General features: G+C 31.3%; 1 protein-coding gene across 3 annotated transcripts; it reads left to right on the top strand.

Annotated features, from left to right (window-relative positions):
• Positions 1-24185, top strand: LOC134712354 (protein stoned-B-like). Of its 3 annotated transcripts, none has more exons than XM_063573811.1 (3): positions 1-209; positions 13502-16972; positions 20486-24185. In XM_063573811.1, exons 2-3 carry the CDS (start codon positions 13519-13521, stop codon positions 20845-20847), a joined length of 3816 nt encoding a protein of 1271 aa, XP_063429881.1. In that variant the 5' UTR covers positions 1-209; positions 13502-13518; the 3' UTR covers positions 20848-24185. The 3 variants fall into 3 exon arrangements, with proteins under 3 accessions (XP_063429881.1, XP_063429880.1, XP_063429882.1); XM_063573810.1 differs by lacking the exon at positions 1-209 and adding an exon at positions 8786-8944; XM_063573812.1 differs by lacking the exon at positions 1-209 and adding an exon at positions 8987-9072.
• The last annotated feature ends 1380 nt before the right edge of the window (positions 24186-25565 follow it).

The raw sequence follows: 25565 nt of genomic DNA, 5'->3' as shown, positions 1-25565 counted from the left end.
AAATCACATTAGACAATTCTCAAACATCAGATTTTCATAGAGAAATTATTTCAATTGTCAATGAAATATTTGATGCTGAATCAAGTCTACCACAGGTCTTTCAGAATGAGAGAAGAGAAGATGAAGAAGTAACAAAGAAGGATGAAGTTTGTGCCAAAGAAGAAAATAATACTCAGAGTACTCATCTGCTTATTTCATAACTTATAATTGTAAGTACATTTATTTACTGGATAACTAATTTAAAATTCATTATTATTTTTTAGTTACTCATATTTATTGATCACTTTTCAAACTCATCATTTTGGAGGTCTCTGTCTTGGCTTTGTGAGTTCTTTTTGGTTTGTTTACTATTTTGTTGTTATAACTTCACAATGATATCGTATCCAAGTGGGTACATTTGTACATAGAAAAAAGGAAAACACTTTATAAATTTAATTTTAAGTCCAAAGCGCTTTCAGGATATATCTTCTATCTTCAACCAGAAGCTCAAGGTTGATATTTGAAGGCCAAGTATGCACAAGAACAGGTTTAGTTAAAGATCTGTATAACCTCAAAGCTTATAGAGCTTGTTTGAGTGAATGTATGTAATCCAATAGTGACTGCTGCCACATGCATTTAGGTTGCACCTTATAAACACAGCTGTTTCACAAACAATGCCTCTTGGGGAGATATATAAAATGATATTATATTTTGTTTACATCCTGGTTCCCAGATATGATCTATATGTTTCATCTCATAGTCTTAGAGACATAACTTGGGAATGTTACCAGTATAAAAACATATGATAGTGACAAAAATAGAATTCTGAGGAAGACCTAAATTGAAGGGAGGGGTTGTCCAGAATTTAAAACTTATATAAGTTCAGGGCATATAAATGTTCACAATATGCCGCACAGCCCTATGTTGTGACCTTTAAATAAAGTAGATTTACATATACACTTTTCATTCTATGGTTTTATTTTTAGTAACTTCATGTAAAAGTGGCACAGTGGTGATTCATCTCATCTGTTCCCATTTATTTAGAATTCATTGAATTATACCTTCTACCTAAAATAAACGACATTTTCCTGCCTATAATTTTGTATAATACACTGAAATAAAAACCATGACGAAGTCTGTTGTTAAAACAATCACATCGAATTTGATCAAATTTCATTAAAGAAATCTTACATCTTTAGAAAGTATCATTTTAAATTAATTGATGAATAAATTCACTCGTAGCCAATGATTTAAGGAAAATCCTGAATTGTGCACGTTTAGGGAGATTGGGCATGTTTCTGACCTTTAGTCATGTTAGTTCCTTATAATTACAAGTACATGTAGTCATTTGCATTGATCTCTGGTGAAGAGTCTCATTGGCATTTTGGTAATGATCAGTGAAACTTAATTTCAATGCATGGGCATACCACTGGCAAAATTTCTGTTTCAATGTTGAGAATTGTAATTATGTTATAATGACCTTTAAGCAGCTACATTTTAATAGTCAAATGATGATATCATTAATTGTTGTTCATACATGTATTAAAGAATATGTCTGAAATACCAAACATTTTTGTACACTTTACAAGTGATATTCATTATTGACTTCATAAGTAGGTTTCAAAATAAACATTTTCATTTATTTTATTCATATATATGACGTGCCTTGCAGTATGAATAGCCCATTTTATCAGACACGGTTTTTGGTACTTCCATGTTTTTGAGATGGATGGAAGCTGGTTATCATGGTTATTGGAAGCACTCCTAGATATCATAGAATTACAGGATGTGACAATTTAATGGCTTCACTCAAGTTAATGTTTTGTGTAGGAGTGAAATTGTAATTTAACTTGTAGTTCTTTCAATCTAAAATCATTCAAATGAGTGTAATTAAGGGGGGGGGGGGAAGATGAGGAGCCATCATTATGTATACATGGTATAGGGGATGGTGTTTTCTGGGATAAATGAGCTTATAAACTAAAGATATTTGTTGTTAATTAAAATCTTTTATTTCTGTTTTCAGTTGATAATTAAAGTGCTGATTAAAAACAAAAAAGTTCAAAGATTCTAATGCTGTACACAATTGCAAGTTGACAACAAATTAAAATTCATATTAATTTTGACAACTAAATTTGCATTTTTTAATTGTAAATAATGCCCTGTTTTTTATCTAAAAAAATGAGTTTTTTCTTGTATCTTAATGAATTTAGCAATAATTTTTATGACTTTGTCTATCAGACCATTTGTTTATTGTTCATGTACGTAGCTCTCCCAAATATTCTTGCGTGTATGAGAACTTATGTCGCAACTTTTTGCTTGAAGTCATTTACTCGTATGATACGAGTCGTATTCATCATGTGTAGACATGTACTAAGATTTTAGAATTTTTATTTTGTGTTGTTTTTAGTATTCCAGCAATGTAAAATTTGTCATGTTGACCTTGTCACCAGTACTCCTCTATCTTCTATTACTATTTTGGCATTAATCATAAAAATCCTGGATGTTCTTAAGTTAAGAATCTGTTAATTCTTTTATCCTTTAGGTTTAATGCACCTTTTTTTTACCAGAGCTTTTCATTCATTTCTTGTTGCAGGTAATTTATTTTGAACATTTATACATGATATAGTACTGTTCATTTATGGGCATACGATACAGTTACAGGGAAGGTAATGACGTTGCTAACGTTATTTGTTATTTTCGCGACGTCAAACTGTGACATATCGGGAAAAGATGCATTTTTCGACTGATTTTTATCATTCAAACTGATTTAATTTGAAAACGAGTTCATGGACCCCTATTTTTCAAAACGGTATTTTGTTTCATTTTGCAGGGAGATTATGTGACCCAAATTTCATAAAACTGTAAATAGAGGATTTTTTTTAAATTTTGATAATTATAAAAAAGCAGTAAAAAATGGCGTTTTTTCCTCAAATCATGAACAATTGATAAATATGAGTTATTTCTGAATAAAAAATTGCACATTTTTTTAAGACATTCATCAAATACAGAATTTACCAATTATTTAACAAAAAACAACTTGTGTTTATCTTTTATAACAAAAAAGTTATGTCTTTCTTTTGAAAAAGAAATTACGGCCATAAATCTGAATTTCATGCAAATATACAAAATTTCGACCTCATTTTACTCAAAAAGTAGCGCATGAAGGTATATTTTTTATTACATATTTGATTTAATCAGGTGAAAAATAACCTATATACAAATTTTCATGAACTTGTAAATACAGGATCAAAACTGTATCGTATGCCCTTAATACATGTACTTTGTCATGTATGTATAGATCAGGATCAGCAGTGAGGGTTTGGCATCTGAATTTATATACAAGTCAAATTTTTACCAGTAATGGAAACTTAGTATTGTGGCCCTTAGTCTCCCAAAGTTTTTCTAAATGTACATTGTTACAGTAGTTGTGAGTCATTGTTCCTAACCATATTTGATGTGCCGTAAGGTTTGTAATGAATAATGAATTATTATGGTTTTGGTTTATGGATTGAAGATGTTAAACTTGCACAAATGACTGGTAATATGGATCTTCTCTCCAGAGCTCTTCATCAGTTCAATCTAGTATTTTTATAAGAAATATTTTAGGGGATGTATAATAGTATAATGTTGTCGTTGTGTGGCAGCATCATCAGCTACAGTTTTATCCAAGGTTGATAGTTCTGAGATGAGATTTAACCAAGAAACTAGAGTTGAAAGAAATAATCTGTTTATCAATATTTTCCTGGGCATTGGCTTAAGATGTCATCTTGCTCTCAGGTATTCTAGGTTCATTATCTACAGATTGAAAATTATCACACATAAACATCAAAGAACAATTTTGGTCTTTGTTTTATCTTATAAGAGGCTTTACCAGACCCTTACCATTCTGTTGTTCCTTGAAATATATATATGTTTGGTGGGCACTAATAATTAAATAACATTTTTGTTCGAATTGTCTCCACATTTTTTCATGTCAGTACCTTTTCTTGCCATTTATAGGTATTCTCATTGATGAAGGTTGTGTAATGCTTTCATCGTGATAAGATTTTAAGGGACAGGGAATCGAAGGCATATATTTTTAATAAAATGACCCAAGTTAGACTTGATAACCTGTTATATCATGTATGCTATATATGGTGATTTAACACAAGCAGCATTTCACAACCCCCATGAAGTTTTATCTATTGGCAGCAAAGATTCATTGTAAGAACTTATTGATGTTTTCTAAGTTGTAATCAATAGACCAATTAATAAATAGAATAAAGGATGATTACACTATAAATGTTTTATTCACCTTATATTGATTTGTCAGTCAAGTGGAACTTATGAAAATTTGATCAAGTCCATAATGTCCAGAAATAGTCAATCAATATATAGACTAGTAAAACCAACAATAGTTTATTAATCGTAGCATCAGACAATAAAAACTTTGTGTACATATTGATTGTGGAGTAGTTTTATGAGGTTTTATATACATGATCATTGGAACTATTTTATTCTCTGTTATTTTTTAGAATGGGAAATAAAGTAAAACTTCTGTCAATATTAGCATTAGAACATCAGAAATAAATCTAAAAAAGTAAATAGATAATTTCCAGCATGTAGAATTAAAAATTGGTTTTGTAATTAATTTCATATTCATTCATTCATGTGTTCATCATGTAGATTAAAACAATGCATAACTATCTAGTAATGATTACCTATAAATGTTTAATTCATCTAATGTTTTAGAGTCGGTGATGTGAACATTAGATTATTATAGTAGAATAAGATAATAAACATAAAAGAACAGCATACACTTTGTTATGGTGCTATATACATGTACTTATGAAAGACTGATTGCATTGTCATTCAATTCTTTCTCTTTGACATTCTTATAACAGTTATCATGGTTTATTTGTCATAGTTGATTTTTCATGGTTAGGTCTTGTACTGGTACTCAAATACTAATAGTCATTGGTTCCTTTGTATGGATAAATGTATGATGCATAAAATAATTGTAATTTGAACATGTCTAAAAGTCTAACAGTTTACATGTACATATGACCTTGACATTATTTTCATGGTTGAATGAATATTCAAACTTAAGTGTTCGTGGTAACTGGTAAGGTCTTTTTTACAGAACCCACAAAGATGACATGGGAATAGAAATTTAGTCACCAGTGGTCTACTTTGACCAGTTGTAAAACCTAAGCCAAAGTAGGGGGTTTGTTTACTATATATAATATATATATATGCAGGAAGTTAAAGTTTGAAGCCACAACTGGTCAAAATGTAGTTGAAGCCTCCTGCCAAGGTCTTTTCATGGTAAAATTAAGAACACTTGCAACAACTTTTTGAAGATTCAGTAGGTGGCCTGTTCACAGTAAGGCTAAAGGAGTAGGTCCGGCAAGGGCAGATTTCGGCCTCAATTGCTAGTTCATCTTACGAAAGATTTAAGACACTTTCTAAACACTTTAGTGTCTATTTCAATTGATTCAATTAGGTTATGTGAAAGATTTTAACTTATTAAGTCATTAAAAAAAACCCATTCAAGCTTAAATATGAAAAATCTATCAAATATGCCAAAAATCGTCACTTTTCAGATGTTTTTTTCTCAAAAATGAAAGTGGTTGCACCCGTTTTCATCCTCAAATTTTAGATATATTATGTATTATCATCAAATACAAATTACATTTCAACATTATGAATGAAACGAATGCGGCCACGTTTGTTTAAGACGGAAACCATCTAAAAATTTAACTAAAATGCTGCAATTGTGAAGATTTCAGTAATTTATCATGACTTAATGATGCTAGTACCTGATATATGAGCATGTATTGTAAAAAAAGCCCATATTTTTGTAGCAGAAGCATTCTACTTTTCAATAAATATCTAAACGATTACATTTTCACAGTTTTCTAAAACTGCTTTATTTTGGGGCCAAAAAGGGGTCTTGCTGAACCTACTCCTTTATGTCCATATCCAAGTTACCCTCATTTCCCATGGCAGCCCAAATTTCCCAGATCTTCAGGGATCCCAGCTAGCAGACAGCCTCTATTGCAGGACTTATCTATTTTATTTGTTGTTAATTTGTTCTTGTCCTGATGAACATGCATAATTTATTTGTCACTGGACACTAAGCAACAAACTAAACAATCAATCAGTTTTACCAAATAAAGATGACCTATTATAAGGTGTATATGTCAATCTGTTAAGAAATAGCCACCTCTCTGAATCCACAAATTCAGATTTCATTAAACCTTGTTGATAATAATGATATTAACTATGTAGATGTGCATATCGACAGGAAACTATATATAGTTCAATATTTCTCTAGCAGTAATGCCCCTTTGAACTTAATATTTTGGCTAAAAGTAAATTACTGCAACAGTTTGTCATCGCAACTCCCTTGAAACTACACAACAGAGTTTCATGAAAGCTTATAGATGATAAGGACATACTATGTTGAGTGCATATCCACAAGAAACATAATCAGTTGAACTCCTTTGCATGAGTTATGAGTCTTTGAAATTAGGAATCTGTTAAGATTTGGTTTTCCCAGTAACGATGTGGGGCCATGGGGTATGAGAGCCTTCTCACAAAGGTTCTTTCATTTTGTTCTCTGAAATGACGAATTTAAACAATTCAAATGAGAAAACTAATGTCCTAATCTAAGCACAAAACAACAAATAAAAAAATATGATTTACAGCAACAAAGGACAACCACTGAATTGTGTTTGTATACATCAGGAATCTTAAAAAAAACATTTATTGTACAATTATAATAAAACCCAATAAACTATTGATGTCTACATGTAGTTACCAAAATATCCATCCAATCTGCCTACACAAAGTTTAGATCAGCTCTATATTATAGATAGAATGTTCTTTTACAATTCCAATATTGTATAAGTCTTTTATCAGTGGTCCCTATTGATTTGCCTACCATACTATCTATTTATTTAAACCCTGTTCTTTATTACTCTTTAATTACTAACTCAATGGTTTTTGTAAATTGCTTATAAATTGGAATTAATGGTTTCCACAGTTCCTAAAGCCGTAGTAAAGCGGTGTATTGAGTGTATATAATATGTTATGTTAACTGCATAAATCTCAAGTCTTGGGAGAAAGTGCCAATTAGTTACCATTTGCTTCTTCTTTATATAGCCTTGTTTTCTAGACAGCCAAGTGGTTGCCATGGTGATCTTGACATAAATTGTTGGGTATTTTTTTCAGTTTAGTTATTCAGAAAATATGTTTCTGTAGGTATACAATATTGCATTACCAAATTACAATTTTTTTTTCCTTTAAATAATCTTAAAAAAGTCAAAAAATATTTCACAAAGTGCTTCGTTAAAAATTACTGTTGCCTTGTTTTTGCTCCACCTGACCTCATATTTTAATACTAAAGGCAATAGGTCTACTATACTTGCTATTGGTGTATTGAATGATTGTAAGGTGTACACCTCCAACTGGCTGACCTTGACCTCATTTTCATAGTTCAGTAGCTAAGTTAAGTTTTTGTGTTTTGGCCATTTTTTCTTATACACTGTACTATACAATGTCAGTCTGGCAGGATTTATTTGACCGCGACCTTCTCACGGTCCATTGCTTACTATTATGTTTTATTTTTTTTATCTGTTTTTCTTTAACTGGAAGAAATGGTTAACTTTATTTGGTATATGAAATGATTGTATGGTGTATATCTCTGTCTTGCAGGTATCAACTGACCTTGACCTCATTTTCATGGTTCATTTGTCAATGTTTAGTTTTCATGGGTAAGCTTGTTTCTTAGATATACTATAAGCAATTTTTCAAGACTATTTAGTGCATAGATTGATTGAAAGGTGAAAATGTCTGTCTGGCATGGTTTAGTTTGTTTCTTAGATATACTATAAGCAATTTTTCAACACTACTAGTATTTAATGCACAGATTGATTAAAAGGTGTATACACATGTCTGTCTGGCATGGTTCATCTGACCTGGATTTCATTTTCGTGGTTCATTGGTCAATGTTTAGTTTTTCTGGTTAAGTTTGATTCTAAGAAACTAAAAGTAATAGTTTAACTATATTTGGTGTATATAATGATTGTTAGTTAATTAGGTGTACATGTATTTCCATTTAGGTTTATATGACTTTGACACTCATTTTCTTTGATCCTGTTACTAGTTAATGTGATACTTGTTATAAGGCTTTATATTTAGGACAATCAACGAAAAATCTATGGTCAGTAAAGAAAGCTAGACATTTCAGTGTGTGCACTCTTGTTATGATCATACTTGATTATCTCAAAGTAATGGAAAAAAGTATTGTTTTGAAGAATTTGGTACTACGTGTGGGGATATACATGTATAGGTATAAAAGTATTGTCACACAAATAACAAGGAATTATATGGCCCTCACACTTGCTTGCAAGACAAAAAATATTTTGGTAGTGTTAAATTTTGATTAAAATGTTTTAATTAATAATAAAAAATAATTCAAAAAATTCAAAAGTTTGGAGGTCATCAATGATAATCAATCTTACTTTTGCAAATAATTAAATGAAAGTAAAAAAGGTAACAAACGGTTTCATTCCGTTATTATATGGTTACTGAGAGTTTATAACACTTCAGTCATATGCAATAATGAATTGACACAGATTACTGTAATATTATCAATCAATTTATAAATAAGTCATAATAGCTTTAATAGTACCATAAATAATTTACTTAAGCTTCCATGTAACCCAGAATAATTATAATAAAGAGACAAATTGATTAAGCTCCTCCCTTATTTGTTTATGACTGGTTCCAAAATCTGGCATTGATCTGATTCCTGCAAGAAGATTTTGGAAATCAATTTTTTTATATTGGAATATTGTTCTGTTCAACCAATTGCCTTGGTTACAATTGGAGAAAAGTTGCTGGATCAATTAATGGATTTTTCCAATAGACAGAATCATTCGTAATATTAGGCTCCTTACCAAGGCCCTGTTATAATGTAAGTAAATATAATTTCATTGATTTTCTAACCAATTTTCCATTTCTATTAATGGAAGCCATTTTCTTTCTGTCCATACAAAGAATGAACTTCCCCTGCAGGTTGGCAAGACAACAAACATGGCTGAGGTAATGTTTCTTATCTAGTTTTTTTCAATTAATGATGTTTTCAGATAGTTGCTTTTGAAGGTACTGAATTAGTGCATGTGCTGAGCTTCTGTTGTTAACTACTTTTGAAAAAGCCTGTATATAGCATAATAGAATTAGTAGGGACATAATATTATTGATCAAGCTCCAGTCTGAGAAATTCTTACTATAAATGGTGCTTATAATTGTCTTTTGTCTAAGACATTTCCACAACATTCATATTTAGGACACATCATTTCACACCTTTCCTTGGTGTGATAAAATTTTATTTGTTTTAAGAATGACTTTGAGCAGATCAATATTTTTATAATTCTAGATTGCAGGATCTCACTTTAGCATGTATATTTGGCAACCATCTAAAGATTAATATATATAATTGATGTCACTGTGATTTCAATAGATAATATTATCAGACTTTCCCAGATATATGCTATTATATACATGTATACACTTTGTCTATTGTTGAAGGCTAGGTGTTTTTTCATGTGTCATACATTTGCTCTTCAATAGATACATACTCCAGGTGTGGGAATTTCTTGCTACATTAAGGACCTGTTGGTGACCTTCTGCCATAGTGTTTTTATGGTTGGGTTGTTGTCTCTTTGACCCATTCCTCAATTCCATTCTCCATTTTATACTCCACACCTGTATTTTGTTATTTGTAAGATCTTTACATATGAGTCTCTGGCTTCCTCCAATTATAACTTCCATCAGGATATAACAAAAAGAGCTGAAAAGGCCATTAAGTGTCAATCAATCATTGGAAGGTAGATAGAAAACACTAATACTTGTTGTTCCTTATGTTTCTCCAGCTAGATATGAAAATTTTACTCTACCAATTAATTGCATAAAATTTTTTTTTTTTCCTTTAAGCCAGTCAGCAGAATACCTGCACTATATAAGGTTCCTTGTCTCTTTGAAAAGAGCATGTAAATCAAACGTTTAAAGAGATATAGGAAGATGTGGTGTGTCAGTGCCAATGAGACAACTCTCCAAATAACAATTTGTAAAAAGTAAACCATTATAGGTCAATGTAAGGCCTTCTACAAAGAACCTTGGCTCACCTCACACTGAACAATAAGCTATAAAGTTTATTTGTTGAAACTTAAATATTTCCAACTTTTAAACCACAAGTTTGACTGTTTTACTATGAATGCAAATTGTGGATGGTTATCTGTAAATTTATGACTGCAAACAAAATTGTTAAACTATATTAAATTCCTTCTCCAAAATGCATTCATAACACCATGTGACAATAGACTGTACCGATCGTTTGTTAAAATTATCTAAATGTCCTCCAATCTTTACCAAATTCACAATATGGCATCTTCATATGTGAACTTTGAGGATAAACACCATTTACCCTTATCCCCTATTTCTATATATTTTTTTATTTCATGCAGTCAAGGTAATGGCATAAAATAGTTGTATATATATGTCAGTAATATTGATGGAATTTAATTGGTTTTACTTCCTTGAAATGTTATACCTTGACAAATCAATATTTGTATTGTCTATATATATGTTATGATAAACATTTTTTATTACCACATTTTTGTCGAGCCTTCGACTTTAGTCGAAAAAGCGAGACATAGCGATCCTACATTCCGTCGGCGTCGTCGGCGGCGTCAACAAATATTCACTCTGTGGTTAAAGTTTTTGAAATTTTAATAACTTTCTTAAACTAAACTGGATTTCTACCAAACTTGGACATAAGCTTGTTTATGTTCATAAGATAGTATGCAGAAGTAAATTTTTTAAAAATAAAATTCTATTTTTTTCCGTATTTTACTTATAAATGGACTTAGTTTTTCTGCCATAACATTACATTCACTCTGTGGTTAAAGTTTTTGAAATTTTAATAACTTTCTTAAACTATACTGTATTTGTACCAAACTTATACAGAAGCTTGTTTATGATCATAAGATAGTATCCAGAAGGAAATTTTGGAAAAAAAAAATTCCGTTTTTTCCATATTTTACTTAAAAATGGACTTAGTTTTTCTGCCAGGAAACATTACATTCACTCTGTGGTTAAAGTTTTTGAAATTTTAATGACTTTCTTAAACTATCCTGGGTTTGTACCAAACTTGGACAGAAGCTTGTTTATGATCATAACATAGTATCCAGAAGTAAATTTTGTTAACAAATAAATCCATTTTTTGTGCATTTTACTTTTAAATGGACTTAGATTTTCTGCCAGGAAACAACGCATTCACTCTGTGGTAAAAGTTTTTAAAATTTTAATAACTTTCTTATACTATTTTGGACCTGTTCCAAACTTGGACAGATGCTTGTTTATGATCAAAAGCTAGTGTCTGTATTTCACTTATAAATGGACTTTTTAAAAAAGTTTTAAAAACATACTGTATATTTACCAAACTTCGACAGAAGCTTCTTAGAATCATAAGACAGTATCAAGAGGAATAGTTTTATTGATTTTATTCCTCCTTTGTTGAGCCTGCAATTAACAGCATAAGTAGGCGAGACACTGGGTTCCGCGGAACCCTTAAGAATTTTTTTTTTAATCCCAAGGAGGATATCCAACAGTGTAATTTAAGTAGATTTTCTATTAAACTTTAACCAATGATTTGTCTTTCAGTTCCAAGTTGGTTAAGTAGGTCTTAATACAAAACATTCAAAATTAGTTCCAAGTTGGTTAAGCATGTCCTTCTAAGCAAAACATCCAAAACTAGTTCAGTGTTAGTTAATCATGTTCTCAAATGCAAAACATACATATTTAGTTCCAAGTTGGTTAAACATGTCCTGCCAAGTAAAAAATATACAATCAGTTAATAAAAAAAAATAGTGAAAAAGCTCCACTTATCTACAATGAGTAGTGTACATTTATGGATCATTTTAATCTGCATTTTTCTTTACCTTCTAAATTTAATATTTTGCCTGTTTTTATTTCAAGAGATTGAAAGAATATTGTTTGAAGTATTTCTGAAGATGTAATTTCCTCCACAGAATCAAATGGCCCATACCTAGTTTTCCTAAAAATTAATATTTTAATTTGTTAAATGAGGTGACGTGACTTCCTGATTATTCTTGCCTTATATAAATAAGTAGCATGTTAAATATTTATCTCAGCATTATTCATGTATCTTCTTCTTGTCAAGAATATGATATAAAGAGGATTAACATCTATCCAATGTTCACGCTTAACCACAAGACCATCAGCCTACGTAGGCTAGAAAAACTGTTATGGATTTGTAAAAGTTTTATCTTCTTCCAACAGAAGCCAACTTTTAAATTTAGAAATGAGCTGTGGGCATTTGGATATTGGAGCTGTGGGCATTTGGATATTTTTTTGTGAAGACTATCTATCTATTCCATTATATATGTTCAAGTCTTTGTATGTGAATTAGCTATAGTTTAAACAACAATTAAGCAGCATGATTTGTGCTTTGTATGGTTAATTGAATGAGTTAGATTTTTTACTCAAATTTGTCCCCAAGAAAATGTTTTTAAATCAATAAGACAGTACATCTTACATCAGTGTAGAAAATTTAATGCTCCAAAGAGTCTTTTTCATCTTAAAAGGTGTTGTACATTAATCAATCTTTATTAACCTAGAAATTTTAAACCTTAAAAAAAAATATATTGCTTGGAATATTCCAAGTGGCATGCTTATGGATCCCATTCTTACATTGGTCTTTCTATTATTGTAAATCTCACACTTTGTAATACAAAGATATTCTGTTCCATTTATTGATTTATCCCTATCTGTTTTGTTAAACAGATTTGTTGGTTTTCTTGTGTTAAACATTGTTGTCAGTATATTGGAGATTTATTGCTCATTGTTGTGCTGTATCAAAGCCAGTGATGTAGAAAACAAGGATGTTTTGTAATCAAAGGTTAAATGAAAGGCAACACAGGAAGCAAGGATTATTTGCATGATGGCACGACTTGTTTGATACTAGTGAGGAGTGAACAATTTAAACACAGATATAGTGCTTTTAATTGCTCTCCTTGCTATTAATAAGATAAAAGTTCTATAGAATAAGTATGGTATCACTTTTAAATATACTGAAAGCTGAACAATTAATTATAAAACAAGGAGATACTGTATTAATGCAAATGATACAAATAAATACACCCTAGAATCTAAATGGTAGTGTACATGTAGATGTTAGCAGACAGGTCACCACATGTACAGTTCACTTACCACATATAACCAAACACTCATTGGTCATTGCAGTGATATCATGACATTTTGACAAAAGTTCAATAAACTGTCAATCTGTAGTTTGTTATTATTGAGCATTGCAATAATTTCACTGTTTTGTGCCACTGCCATTTGTAACCCCAAAAAAGATTAATAGATTCTGCCTCAAAATATAATTTATGCATCTGACTAACATATATAAATTATATAGTATATAAATTTATTTTTTTTCTAATTTCAGGGAAGTTTAACTTAGCTATGTCATCAGAATCATTTGACGAATCATCTAATTTGGTTGTTACCTCCCCTAATGGTGATGAAAAAAGCAGCAAACATAAAGAAGATAAACATGATAAAGGAAAGTTACGTGTCAGAGACAAAAGTCCATCAAAGGGATTTGGTTTTATGAAAAAGAAGCGATCAAAATCACCATTTAGTTCACCATTCAAATCATCTAAGCCTCCTAAATCACCATCAAAGTCACCTTCAAAAGAAATATTAACAGAAGAATACAAAGATATTGAAAAGAAAATAGGCGAAAAGAAATCAGAAGAATGGAAAATCTTCCAGCAAATGCAAGACCGCATAAAGCAGAATCTCTACCAAACTCAAAATACACTTCATAAACTCTCAGCTAGTTTTGATGATGATATTGAACAAGCTGAAAAAACTAAATTAAATGTTGATGAAACAAATGATAGTATGTCTCTTATTAAACGTGAAACTGGTGAAGAGCTTGATCTAACTGTAACAGAATATAAAATGGCAGATGACAATACAACAGAAGTGGAGTTGTTGAATTTCTCTCAAGAAGTTTCAAATCTTAAAGTAACACCAGATATTTCTCCTAGAGGTACACCTAAACCACCAGCAAACAGTTTAAGAGCAAGTAGTGAAAATTTACTTGGTTTAGATCAAACTTCTGTTTCTGTTGACACTGGATATATTGATCTTCTTGGACTTTCTACAGATGAACAGAATACTACTGTGGATAATCAAGTGCCGCCATCTTACATGAATGAAGATTTACTTGGATTAGAAGACTTTGGAACAGATCTATCTCAACAAGGCAGTAGTTTATGCAGTAGTTTCGATGGGTCAGATATGATATACAGTAGTAATGTCCAATCTCATAGTGAAATGTCATCTTGTCGATCCACACCATTGGGCTTTGAATCAGCATTTTGGGAAGGTCAGGACAAAGTCACACACATTCCTTCTGATTTTGTAAGTTCACTGGTGGATGAATTTCTACAGCTTGATACAATGAAGGGTACAGATGTTTCTCTTGGCTCATTTGGGAAAGATAAATCTGCCTATACACCTGATTTGTTCAATCCATTGACTCCTCCCTCAATTCCTTCAGCGACAACCACAATAACATTCCCTACATCTAACGTTCAGACAAGCGTAGATCCGTTTGCTTCTGTATTGGAGGACAAATACATAGAAGATATGAATAGTAAAGATGATGCTGAATTACAACCTGATTCTGCAGCATTTGCTTCAAGAGAATATGATAATCTAGGCTTCAGAATGCTGTCTGTTGATGTCCCTCCTGATCAGGAATCTCAAGGGACTGCACTGAAAAATCCTTTCTTGTGTGATACAGGAGAGGAAATATCTCATCAACAAACAGCAGATGTTTTTAGTGACAATAACTTTTTCTCTGATATGCTCAATACATCTGATATACCTTCTGGTGGAAATATCTGGGGTGATATTACAGAAAATATGGACAATGCACAGATAGAGGGAAGCATCAATCCATTTGAAGAGGATTTTTTTGCAGCTGATCAGATAACTCAATCAGATATTCCTCCTACACAAGGTAGAAAAATGTCTTTGAATAATCCTTTTCTCATGATGGATGAATCTGATTTTGATCCTGTCAGTGATGAATCTATGATAAATCCCTTTATGGATCTTGAAAAACCTGCTTCAGCAAAACATAAATTTCTATCAGACTGTGACAATTATCTATCTAATTTTACTGATTTGGATTCAGTTGTTTCTGACACTACCAAAATTTCCACATATTTAGAAAATTTTGATCCATTTGGTACTGCTGTTGATAAGCGTGACTCTGGAATCAGTGATAAGGTGGAAAATGGAGATGTACATGTACATGATGTTGATTTCATTGCTGATTCAACAAACTTTGATGATGATGATGATGACGATGATGACAACGATGATGATGACGACACATTTCGATTGAAAATAAAACCAATCATGAGTGAATCAAAAATACTAAATACAGTGCCTGTACCAGCTCTCGTACCACCTCCTCGACCTAGCAGGTCACCTCAACCTCCTAGGGAAAATCCATTTGATAGGGAATCTCCAGCTGAAGAAAACTTTGCAGAATTCAAAGATCTTCATGAAGAAACAAATGCTTCGAAAGTAATAGATTCTCCTTTTAAAAGTAGTGATATATCTACTGATATCAATTCTCCAGAAGAGGAAAATTTAGAACCACTTTCACCATTTTATGCAAAGGCTGATCTAGAAAAAGAAGGATGGCATTTAATGTTGAGGCAGCCAACAAAGAAAAAGTTGGCTTTAGCAGGAAATCGTTTCTGGAAGGAAGTTTATGTTAAACTGGTTCAACAAAAAGAAGGTCCAACTCTTCAAATATTTCGTGATGACAAAAGTGCTGAAATTCTCCAGGAACTTATACTGCAACCTTGCTATTCAATATCAGAACCCACATTGCAACATTATGACCAATACGGTAAAATACACACAGTAAAAATACAGTATATCTTCTACAAAGAAAGAGTTGGTATCAGACCTGATAGAATTAAACCTTCATTTGTCAAAAAACCAAAAGCCACCATGATACTTGACCATGCACCACAAGTTTCAGAAATGATGAAATTTGGTTCTTTGAAAAGGGAGGAAATAAATACATTTGTTCGTCTCATAGAGGATACAATGATGAACATGGATGCTCGCCGTGAAAAAACATTGACCTATGTGAAGGATGAAGTATCTGCCGAGGTTTGGGATGAATATAAGACAGTACTCGACAAGCAGGGTAAAATTTTATCTCAGAAAGTAAGGTGTAGGATATTTTTCTTAGCTTTTGTCACTGGAATGCCTGCCACAGAATTAGGTATCAATGATAAAAGAAAGGATGGAAATGAAGTTGTAGGTCGTCATGACATTCTACCTATCAAAACTGAAGAATGGATCAAACCAGAAGATCTGGAATTTCATTGTACAGTTAACAAAGAACTTTTTGAAAAAGATGGAACAATAAGATTTAATCCTTTAGACGCATGTCGATTTGAATTAATGAGATATCGTGTCAGACTGCGTGAAAATAAAGAATTACCCCTTCAATTGACAATCACTCAAGAAGTTAAAAAGAAAAAGTTTGAAATTAGATGTGACCTCCTTGTAACTGGTTATCATTCGTTCAGTAAGAAGCACGGTCAGTTTCCATGTGAAAATATTGAAGTCAGATTTGCAATACCAGAACAATGGATATATTTATTTCGATATGAAAGACGGTTCGGTTATGGCTCTTTAAAATCAGCATGGAGAAAACCTGGGAAAATCAAAGGACTTGAAAGATTGACTATGATAGCTCAAGGATTAATGACCCCAACTCTTATGGAAACTGATGTAGGTGTTGCCAAGTATGAGAATGTATATCATGCTGTTGTTTGGAGAATACCTAGACTTCCAGAGAAAAGTGAAGGTAATTAAACTAACTATCATTGGTGCTATAACCAACTTTTTACAAAGCACAACAAATTCTGCTACAAATGATTGCTAAAATTATGGGTGGTAGGGTCCAGCCCCTGAACTCCCATACATTTGTTTCTTGAATACTGTATATAAAAAGAATCTTATAAATAGACACATAAATGTTGCCACCTTAGAATATCTTAGACAGTATACAGATTTTTAGAGTTAACAAGAGAATTGCTTACTTGGTTAAGTAATTATTACTTTACTGCCTTGGGACCTTTTCTTTTTGTTCATTACAGCATCATTCTTAAGAAAAATCAATAAATGAGGAAATCTGCTACCACTTAATTTAATTTTACCAAGTGCTTTCTATTGCCATCTATGTATTAAACCCTTAAATATATACTGTGGATTCATTATTAATTGTTGGATACCAATTTTTCGTGGATTTTGTGGGAACAGATGAACCACGAAATTAAATGTTCAATGAATACCAAATTTTCTATAGGCTTGTATGCAGATTTCTCCAAAATCACGAAATTAAATATCCACGAACATATAAGTTTTCCTCAATCCACAAAAATTGGTTTCCACGAAAATAAATGAATCCACAGTACTGTACGTATATGTATATATTCTATTTTAATTAAAACTAATGGTGGTAATCGTCTTCTCTCTTGTGGACATACCAGTACACAGATTTTTACAGATCAAGATAACTTAAACATAAACATAAGTTTGTCATCAAGCTTGCTGCCTAGTTTTTTTAACAGTTGAATTTATTCTGGATTAAATACAACTGTTATTCCTATTGCAAATCAAGACATTTCAATTAGCACATAATTGCATCTATATTGAATGATGCTCAAATTTGTCCTCTGGTCAATAACAATTAAATCACAAGTGTAGGATCCCACTTAACATAAGAACCTTGAAAATTTTGTTAGAACAAAGCAGTAAAATCCTCGCCAAAGTGTTGCTGTGAAATTATTATGTACATATATTCTCAGCTTTGTATTAGAAGTCCCTTGCAGCAATAGTACCATGCTCTATGGGGGTTATGAACCCTTGCATTTTTCTACTTTCAGTATATCAACTTGTGTTATAGTATTTCAATTGCTTGGAAATTATACCACAATGTTTAATACCACAGTTAGAAGGTTTGGATTGATTTTGGGGGTAATGGTTCAAAAGATTTAGGAATTTGGGGCCAAAAAAGGGGCCAAAATAAGCATTTTTGTAGTTTCCAGTCAATAAATTGTGTTTAAGTGTGTAAATCTCTCTGAAATTAGGCCACAGTTTTCCTTACTAAAAAGGGATGGTTATGGGGGGTTAAGGCTGAAATCATTTAGCAATTGGGGACAAAAAAGAGGGGAATCAAGGGTTTTTCGGGTTTGAAGGAAAATTTAGACAATTTCAAAGCAGTGTCAGGGAGGTAATCGAATTCCTTTACAGAATACTGTTATTTATATGTTTGATCACCTCATTTCAACAGCTAAGAATAATAACATTATGTATTAAGAAATGATGATTGTCTTGAGATGATTAGCTGTTAATTTATATCTAGGCATGTTAGACGTTACTATTAATTAATATTCATTTTAACCATGACTGTATGTCATTTTATATTTTAATATTTTATGATGTATTAAAACAAGTAGTTATTGTTGCAAACTCTTTTTGATGGAATTTATATTCAACAGCATAGTGTATTGCTCAAAAGATTTTTGAAGTTCATTAGACCATATTCATTCTGTGTCAGAAACCTATGCTGTGTCAACTATTTAATCACAATCCAAATTCAGAGCTGTATCAAACTTGAATGTTGTGTCCATACTTGCCCAAACTGTTCAGGGTTCGACCTCTGTGGTCGTATAAAGCTGTGCCCATCTGGTTTTGAATTTCGATTGTTTGTGAAAGACCATATATCTGTCTGTAATAGACTTATTATTTATTGTCATATTTGGTTTTCAGAATTAGAGTCTGATGCATTCTTAAAGTTAATGTGTAAAGATATATGACTGTCTGACATATATTGTGTATCTTTTGTCTCATTGTAATTCTCAAGTGACCACATTAGACTTTCTGGATTAGATCTTCTCCCTACCCACTATGTCTGATAAGTCAACACAGGTTGGTACATTGTAGTACTGAAATATACCAGTATTGATTTTCAGTAATCAGCACAGTTGCTGGTTAGTTGGGGAAAAAATGTTTGTTCTGGTGTGAAGTCTAGAATCAATTTGATTTTAACTTCATTAAAACAATTTCTTGTTAGCTCAACCTTATTAATAGGCTTTGGACTAATGTAGCTTACACATTTGCATGTGAAAAGCAATTCTTATTATTAAAATCTCTGCAATGGGTTTCATATTAATGGCAGCTTTATATTGCTATTCTTTCAAATGATTAGTCTTGATTCAGGGTTCTCTATAAGACCAGTCTTTGCATTATACTGGACCCCTGAACATCAGTCTGAACTCAACATTTTATGAGTTGATGAGTTCAAAGCTGCATCAATAGTGTACTATGCTATATCAAAACCACCCAATCATCAATCATTTCATATCATAAATTCATTTCTTGCTTTATTTATGATGGTGACTTTAAAAAGATAATAAATAAAGACCAAAATATAACAGATTTTTCTTTTCTTCCCATTGTTTGACTAGTCATAGCTTCACATTGCGAGTCTCAGGACTGACCTTTATAAATCCTTGTTGACTTCAGGAGGTATTTAGTGTCAATACCCGTCTGTGTTGGAAGAAAGACTTTAAAATTAGACTTTAAAAAAGCAACCAAGCCTGTAGCGTTTTTAAAGAGTAAGAGCATAGAAAGATTTGATGGCTGAAAGTCAGATATATCCTGTATAGTGATGCTAAAAAAAATAAAAGTTGTAAAGCAGTGAGATAAGTGCCAGATAGGACTGCAAATATATCCACTATAAAGAACAACTTCATCAGTAAAAAATAAAAACATCATCTAAAAAATTGGGGAAAAAAGAAATGGGTATAACATTGAAAGAGATGCATGACGAACACAAAAAAAATTATGTGATCAACGATCAAGTATTAAGGTGGAAAACTGAAGAAAAAAAATCTATTGAAAAAACAGAAACCAATACAAACAAGTCAAACATTTATTTCATCATATATACACATTTAGACTTACAAAAGTAAAAACAGCAAGAGGTTAAATCACAAAAATAATGAACTCAGTGGAAAATTCATAATGAAAAGTCCCTAATCAAATGGCAAAACAAAAAGCTCAAACACATCAAATGAATATACAACAACTTTCATATTCCTGACTTGGTTAGTACAAAATGGTGGTTTTATAACTAGCTAGAAGTCATTTTTACTTCTGAACTCTGACTACGACTAAACAAGGGAAATTTTGCTGTTTGGGTAACTTTACATTTCATTATTTGGAAGAATTTGAGAGAAAAAAAAATGTTTTAGTGAAATTCTTATAGTATCTTAACTTTGCACTAATAAGAAATATATTATTTTTCTTTCAGGTGCTTACAAAAATCATTTGTTCAAACTTTCCTTAGAGCTTAGTCCTCATGATGTTATTCCAGAGACATTTGAACAAACTGCTGAAGTTCGCTTTACAATGCCATCTTGTACAGCATCACAGACTCAAATAAGGTCTGTCTCCGTTGAAAATCCAAATCCTCCAGATAAATGGGTCAGATATGTGGCCAAATATGAATACACTGCGGCAATAAATCACATTGACCATGTAAATGATGTAGTAAGTCCGACAGAGAGTGACATGGATTACAGTATATCCACAAATCCTTCACAATTACTGGTAGAGAAAGGAGAAACAGAAACCCCAGAGAAAGACCAATCAAGTAGTGAGGATGATGATTAATAGAAATAAGTTTTTGTCATGCTGTGTTAAGGTTTAGAGTGAATCCCATCATTAACTATTAGTATAGAGGCAATTACTATTCATTTTGGTAAAATCCTATAATGTTAAGTAAGGACGAGTTGAAAATTGATTTTAAAAATATCATTTAACTTTCTACATGATTTTAAGATATCTATATCTTTTCAGGTGAAGATTTATGTAAATTCATCTATTATTAGACTACCCTTTCAATGTCTGAGTGTTCCAAGGTTCCCCTGGTTCTGAACATAATAATCATTAAACAGACAAAATAATGTCAGATTTATATATGGGACTTCCAATTCCACCAAATAAACATTATAATATACAAACAAAATGGTCTAAATATTACTCTAATGATGAGGTAAAACACAAAATTTAAGACTTGTTAAAAATTCATTAAAAAAAACATATCTTTTGCAAGAAATTTGAAGACAGTTGCCTGTGCAATTCCATTCCACAGTAAATTATAAATTCTGTAACTTTATCAACAACAGTTTGTGTTATTTTAATTAATTTTTAGACCTCAGGCTTCATTTACTGGTTCCCCTAATTTCAGTTTTAAATTAATTCCCTTGTTATTAGATAAAAAATTTTATCCATGTAAGACGTATTAAAATTTTGAAGCAATACAACCGCTAGAATAATTTAAATATGCTATACCAACTGCTGGAAATTCTGTAAAATGCAAAGTAAACAAAGGCCATCTTTTCCCACAGCGCTATCAAGTTCTTTGATTTATCTTTATTTTTTATTTATACATGCATTGTATGAGATTTACTTATGAACTGTTAATTATAACTTAAAGATCCATTCTTATTATATGTATTTCATTTTCCTGTTTTTCAATACATGTGTGTTGTGAAATATGGGAGATTTCAGTAAATTCTGGAGAAAAAAAATGTATAGGTTTTTAAAACTTGGCAAATTATGAATAATTTTTCAGTCCTATAAATTATTTGCATTTTTCAAGTATCTAAAAGAGTAAATCTGTTGCCATAATATGTAGTTTGTGTAGACCAGATACAAAATGATTTTTCTGGCAGAGCTGTAGGTTGTTAGTGAAAAGTTAATTATGGCTGAAACAAATTCTATGATGTTACAAGGATCCTCTTAAAATCTACTTATTTCCATGCTGTTATCATTCAGAAATTATTGGTTTTGAACAAATTTTCATTGGTGGTTTAATTTGTCTGCAGGCCACCGCTGAAATGACTTAGTTAATGACTCCAGAGTTCTTTTTTAATTAATTAGAATCCTTATATTCAAGGTCTGAATAGTTATGGCAAATTTTTGAAGATGTTTGAGTGAGTTTTGATTTATTCTTTGTATTTGGTGCTATAAATTGTTTTGACAAGTGCAATGTTCTTCAGTTATATTTATCTATTTATTTAATGCTATAAGGGGAGATAACTTCAGTCTTTTGCACAACCAACAGATAGTTTTATTTATCATTTTCCAGACACATGTATCAATATTATCATTCATTTTAAACATTATGGACTGCTGACTTCGAGTTTGCCATAAATTTAGGGTTATAATTGTCTTCATTTTGAGAAGATATGTGGACACAAGGTTATTTAAGGGGGGATGGGAGTTATTTAGGATGTCAAATGTAAAACAAGATTTCATAAACAAGAACTTTATGGAGAAATAATATAAATATACCTAGATCTGACTTTTACAGAGAAGTAATATACATATACCCAGATCTGACTTTTATGTTTTTGTTGGGGAGATATTTAATATTGTATTTTACCTAATTAGTCTCCCTAGTATTTATAAAGTACCCCAAATAGAGTTCTTTATTTCATATTGAACTTTATTTTCCAGCTTTATAGCCTTTATTGTATTTACTGATAATGTTAGTGACATAGCAGTGATACTACATTTCAGTGACAATTTACTGTGTATGGTCACTATGGTGTTTAATAATTGTTACAGGGGCACTTCTGGGGTTAAGTGCTGTTTATTTTACATGATTTTGTATAATTGGATATAAACTCCAGTGTGTATAGATGCTGTGATATTTGTCTTTTTTGTTTTCATTACTTTTGTTATGTTTTGTATGTTTTGTATGTTTTCTATTTTTCTGTGTTATTGTTTTTATACTACATCTTGCTGATAAGAGTGCATTTAGAAAAATAATTTACATCAGCCAAAGTTCTACATGTATAAGTTAATCATTACCAAATCAATAAACATTTGTGAGATTTCAATCATACACAGTATATACCATTTTATAGAAAAATATTATTAACTTTATAAATTAGTCATCTGACTCCTACTGATTTAGATATATTGTATAGATGCTTGTTTGTTAGAGAAGAATATATGTAAACCACCAGATATCTTTTGTATATTTGTGTTAGTGTGTTGCTACTCATTACATAATCATCACATTTCAGTTTGGTTTTTTTTAAATGCACTAATGTAAAATGAGGATCATTTTTTCAGACTGAAATCTAGAATTTATATTATTTTTTTTCGACATGTTATAAATGATCCTTTACCAAAGAGCTGCTGCTCATTTCATTATATATATGGAGATTGCATGGTATTTTCTTAGTGGCTGCTTTAGAGGTTATTTCCCTAATCAGATGAAACAGGAAGTTACTGACAATCTATTACAGCAATACATAATCAATGTTGGTGAGGTCACACGCTTAGAACAGAAACATTGCACCATTTTCTTTTCTAAAATTTGCATTTGCTTTGTGTGTCTGTTGAGTATTAACTCTGCTTTAACCAAGCAATAGAAATAATAGATGTTTTGGGTATATAACCAAAGACAAAGTTTTTACTCACACAGACAGATAGCACACTATTTATTTGGTTCTGTAATTAAAGTTTAGTACAAAAAGACAAAGGAAAGCATTGATAGTCTCTAAAGATATAATTAGAACTTATTAGAAGTGAAAAAAAACCCAAAGATCACAGCTTTATACATTAAAGTAGATTAATTACACCATAATCAGCCTAAAGGGGAAAAATAATGTTTTTCCAATATTTATAATGTCATTTCTTGTTAGTAAATTCTTTGCTTATAAATACGGTACCATGTAATATTCATATTATAATATTCATTATATTGATACATATATGTGTTATTATTTATACATTTGTGAAATATTTTCATATTTGTCAAGTACAGGACATAAAGTTATATTGTACTAACAATACTCATATCTTATATAATCATCACAAGATCTGTTTTATTACAATTATCTAGTCCCTTCATTTTTTATTACAAGGATAGTTACTGCAATTACTGGATGTTAGGAGTTTTGAATTAAGTTGAAATAAAAAATATAACTGGACTGAGTTATCTTTCTTCTTTATATGATTTGTACTGATCAATTCATAAATGTTTATCATGTAGATTAGGTATACCTTAATAGGATGCTTCATTTGGGTTCAAACTGTTAATAATTTAGCACAAATTTCCTATTTAATAGAGAAATAAAACTTTATTGAAGTCCAATAAGTTAAAGGTGAAGGTCACAACAGCTAAAATAAGTTTATAATACATTTTCCAGGTATTTAGCTCACCTGGCCCAAAGGGACAAATGATCTTTTCAGTCATCACTTGGCGTTAGTCGTTGTCCATCGTCATTAACTTTTACAAAAATCTTCTCCTCTTAAATTCCTGGGCCAAATTTAACCAAACTTGGCCACAATCATCATTGGGGTGTTTAGTTCAAAAACTTGTGTCTGGTGACCCCGCCAACCAACCAAGATGGCTGCCATTGCTAAAATAGTACATTCTGGTAAAATGCAGTTTTTGGCGTCATATCTCTGAAACCAAAGCATTAAGAGCAAATCTGACATAAGGAAAATTGTTCATTAGGTCAAGATCTATCTGCACTGAGATTTTCAGACCATTCAGGCAACCCATTGTTGTGTTGCCTCCCCTGGATAAGGTAAATTTTAGAAAATTTTGCAGCTTTTGGTTACCTTGAATATTATACTAGATAGAGATAAACTGTAAACAGCAATTATGTTCATCAAAGTAAGACCTATCATTAAGTCCACATGACCAAAATGGTCAGTTGACCCCTTAAGGAGTTATTGCCTTTTCTAGTCAATTTTTAACAATTTTCATAAAATATTTTCCACTGTAATTACTGGGCCAAGTTTTGGAACATATAGTGGTCTCATGGTCAGTTCATCTGTGGGTTTGTAATAAATGGGTTTGAGAAAATTAACTTGAATATCTGATTATAATGAAACTTGTTTAATTGGAAGGAGGAAAAGTCTATAGGTTATGGAAATTACTAAATCCAGTATATCAAACTAGGAAGATGTGTTATGAGTGCCAATGAGATAGCTCTCCATCCAAGTCGCAATGTATAAAAAGTAAATCATTATAGGCTTAAGTAAAGACTTAATGGGTTATGAAATTGTAGTAGAGAGATGTTTGATTGTCAATGAGACATTTCTTCACCAGAGACCAAATTACATAAAAATTATCAACTATAGATCACATTCGGTCAACAATGACAAAAACACATGCAGTATAGTCAGCTGTGAAAGGCATAGAAATTAGAAATGTAAATACGGAAACTAACTATTCAAATATTCTTCAAAAAGGATTCTCTTTTTATCAAGACTGATGCACACTTTACAACATGACCGATGTAGGTTGAAATTTTAGGAAATCTAACCTTTTTTAAAATAGCTGCCTGCAATATAATTAT

This window comes from Mytilus trossulus, chromosome 3 (assembly GCF_036588685.1).
Source record: "Mytilus trossulus isolate FHL-02 chromosome 3, PNRI_Mtr1.1.1.hap1, whole genome shotgun sequence".
Lineage (NCBI taxonomy): Eukaryota > Metazoa > Mollusca > Bivalvia > Mytilida > Mytilidae > Mytilus > Mytilus trossulus.
Note: the sequence above shows the minus strand (reverse complement) of the source record. Positions and strands in the feature narration are given on the sequence as shown.

What these genes read in the sequence shown, in the direction of transcription:
- LOC134712354 (XM_063573811.1), top strand. Translation starts at nt 13,519, where the DNA reads ATGTCATCAGAATCATTTGACGAATCATCTAATTTGGTTGTTACCTCC. An exon ending in ACTTCCAGAGAAAAGTGAAG is followed by an intron (nt 16,973 to 20,485) that starts GTAATTAAACTA and finishes TTTTTCTTTCAG; the next exon opens with GTGCTTACAAAAATCATTTG.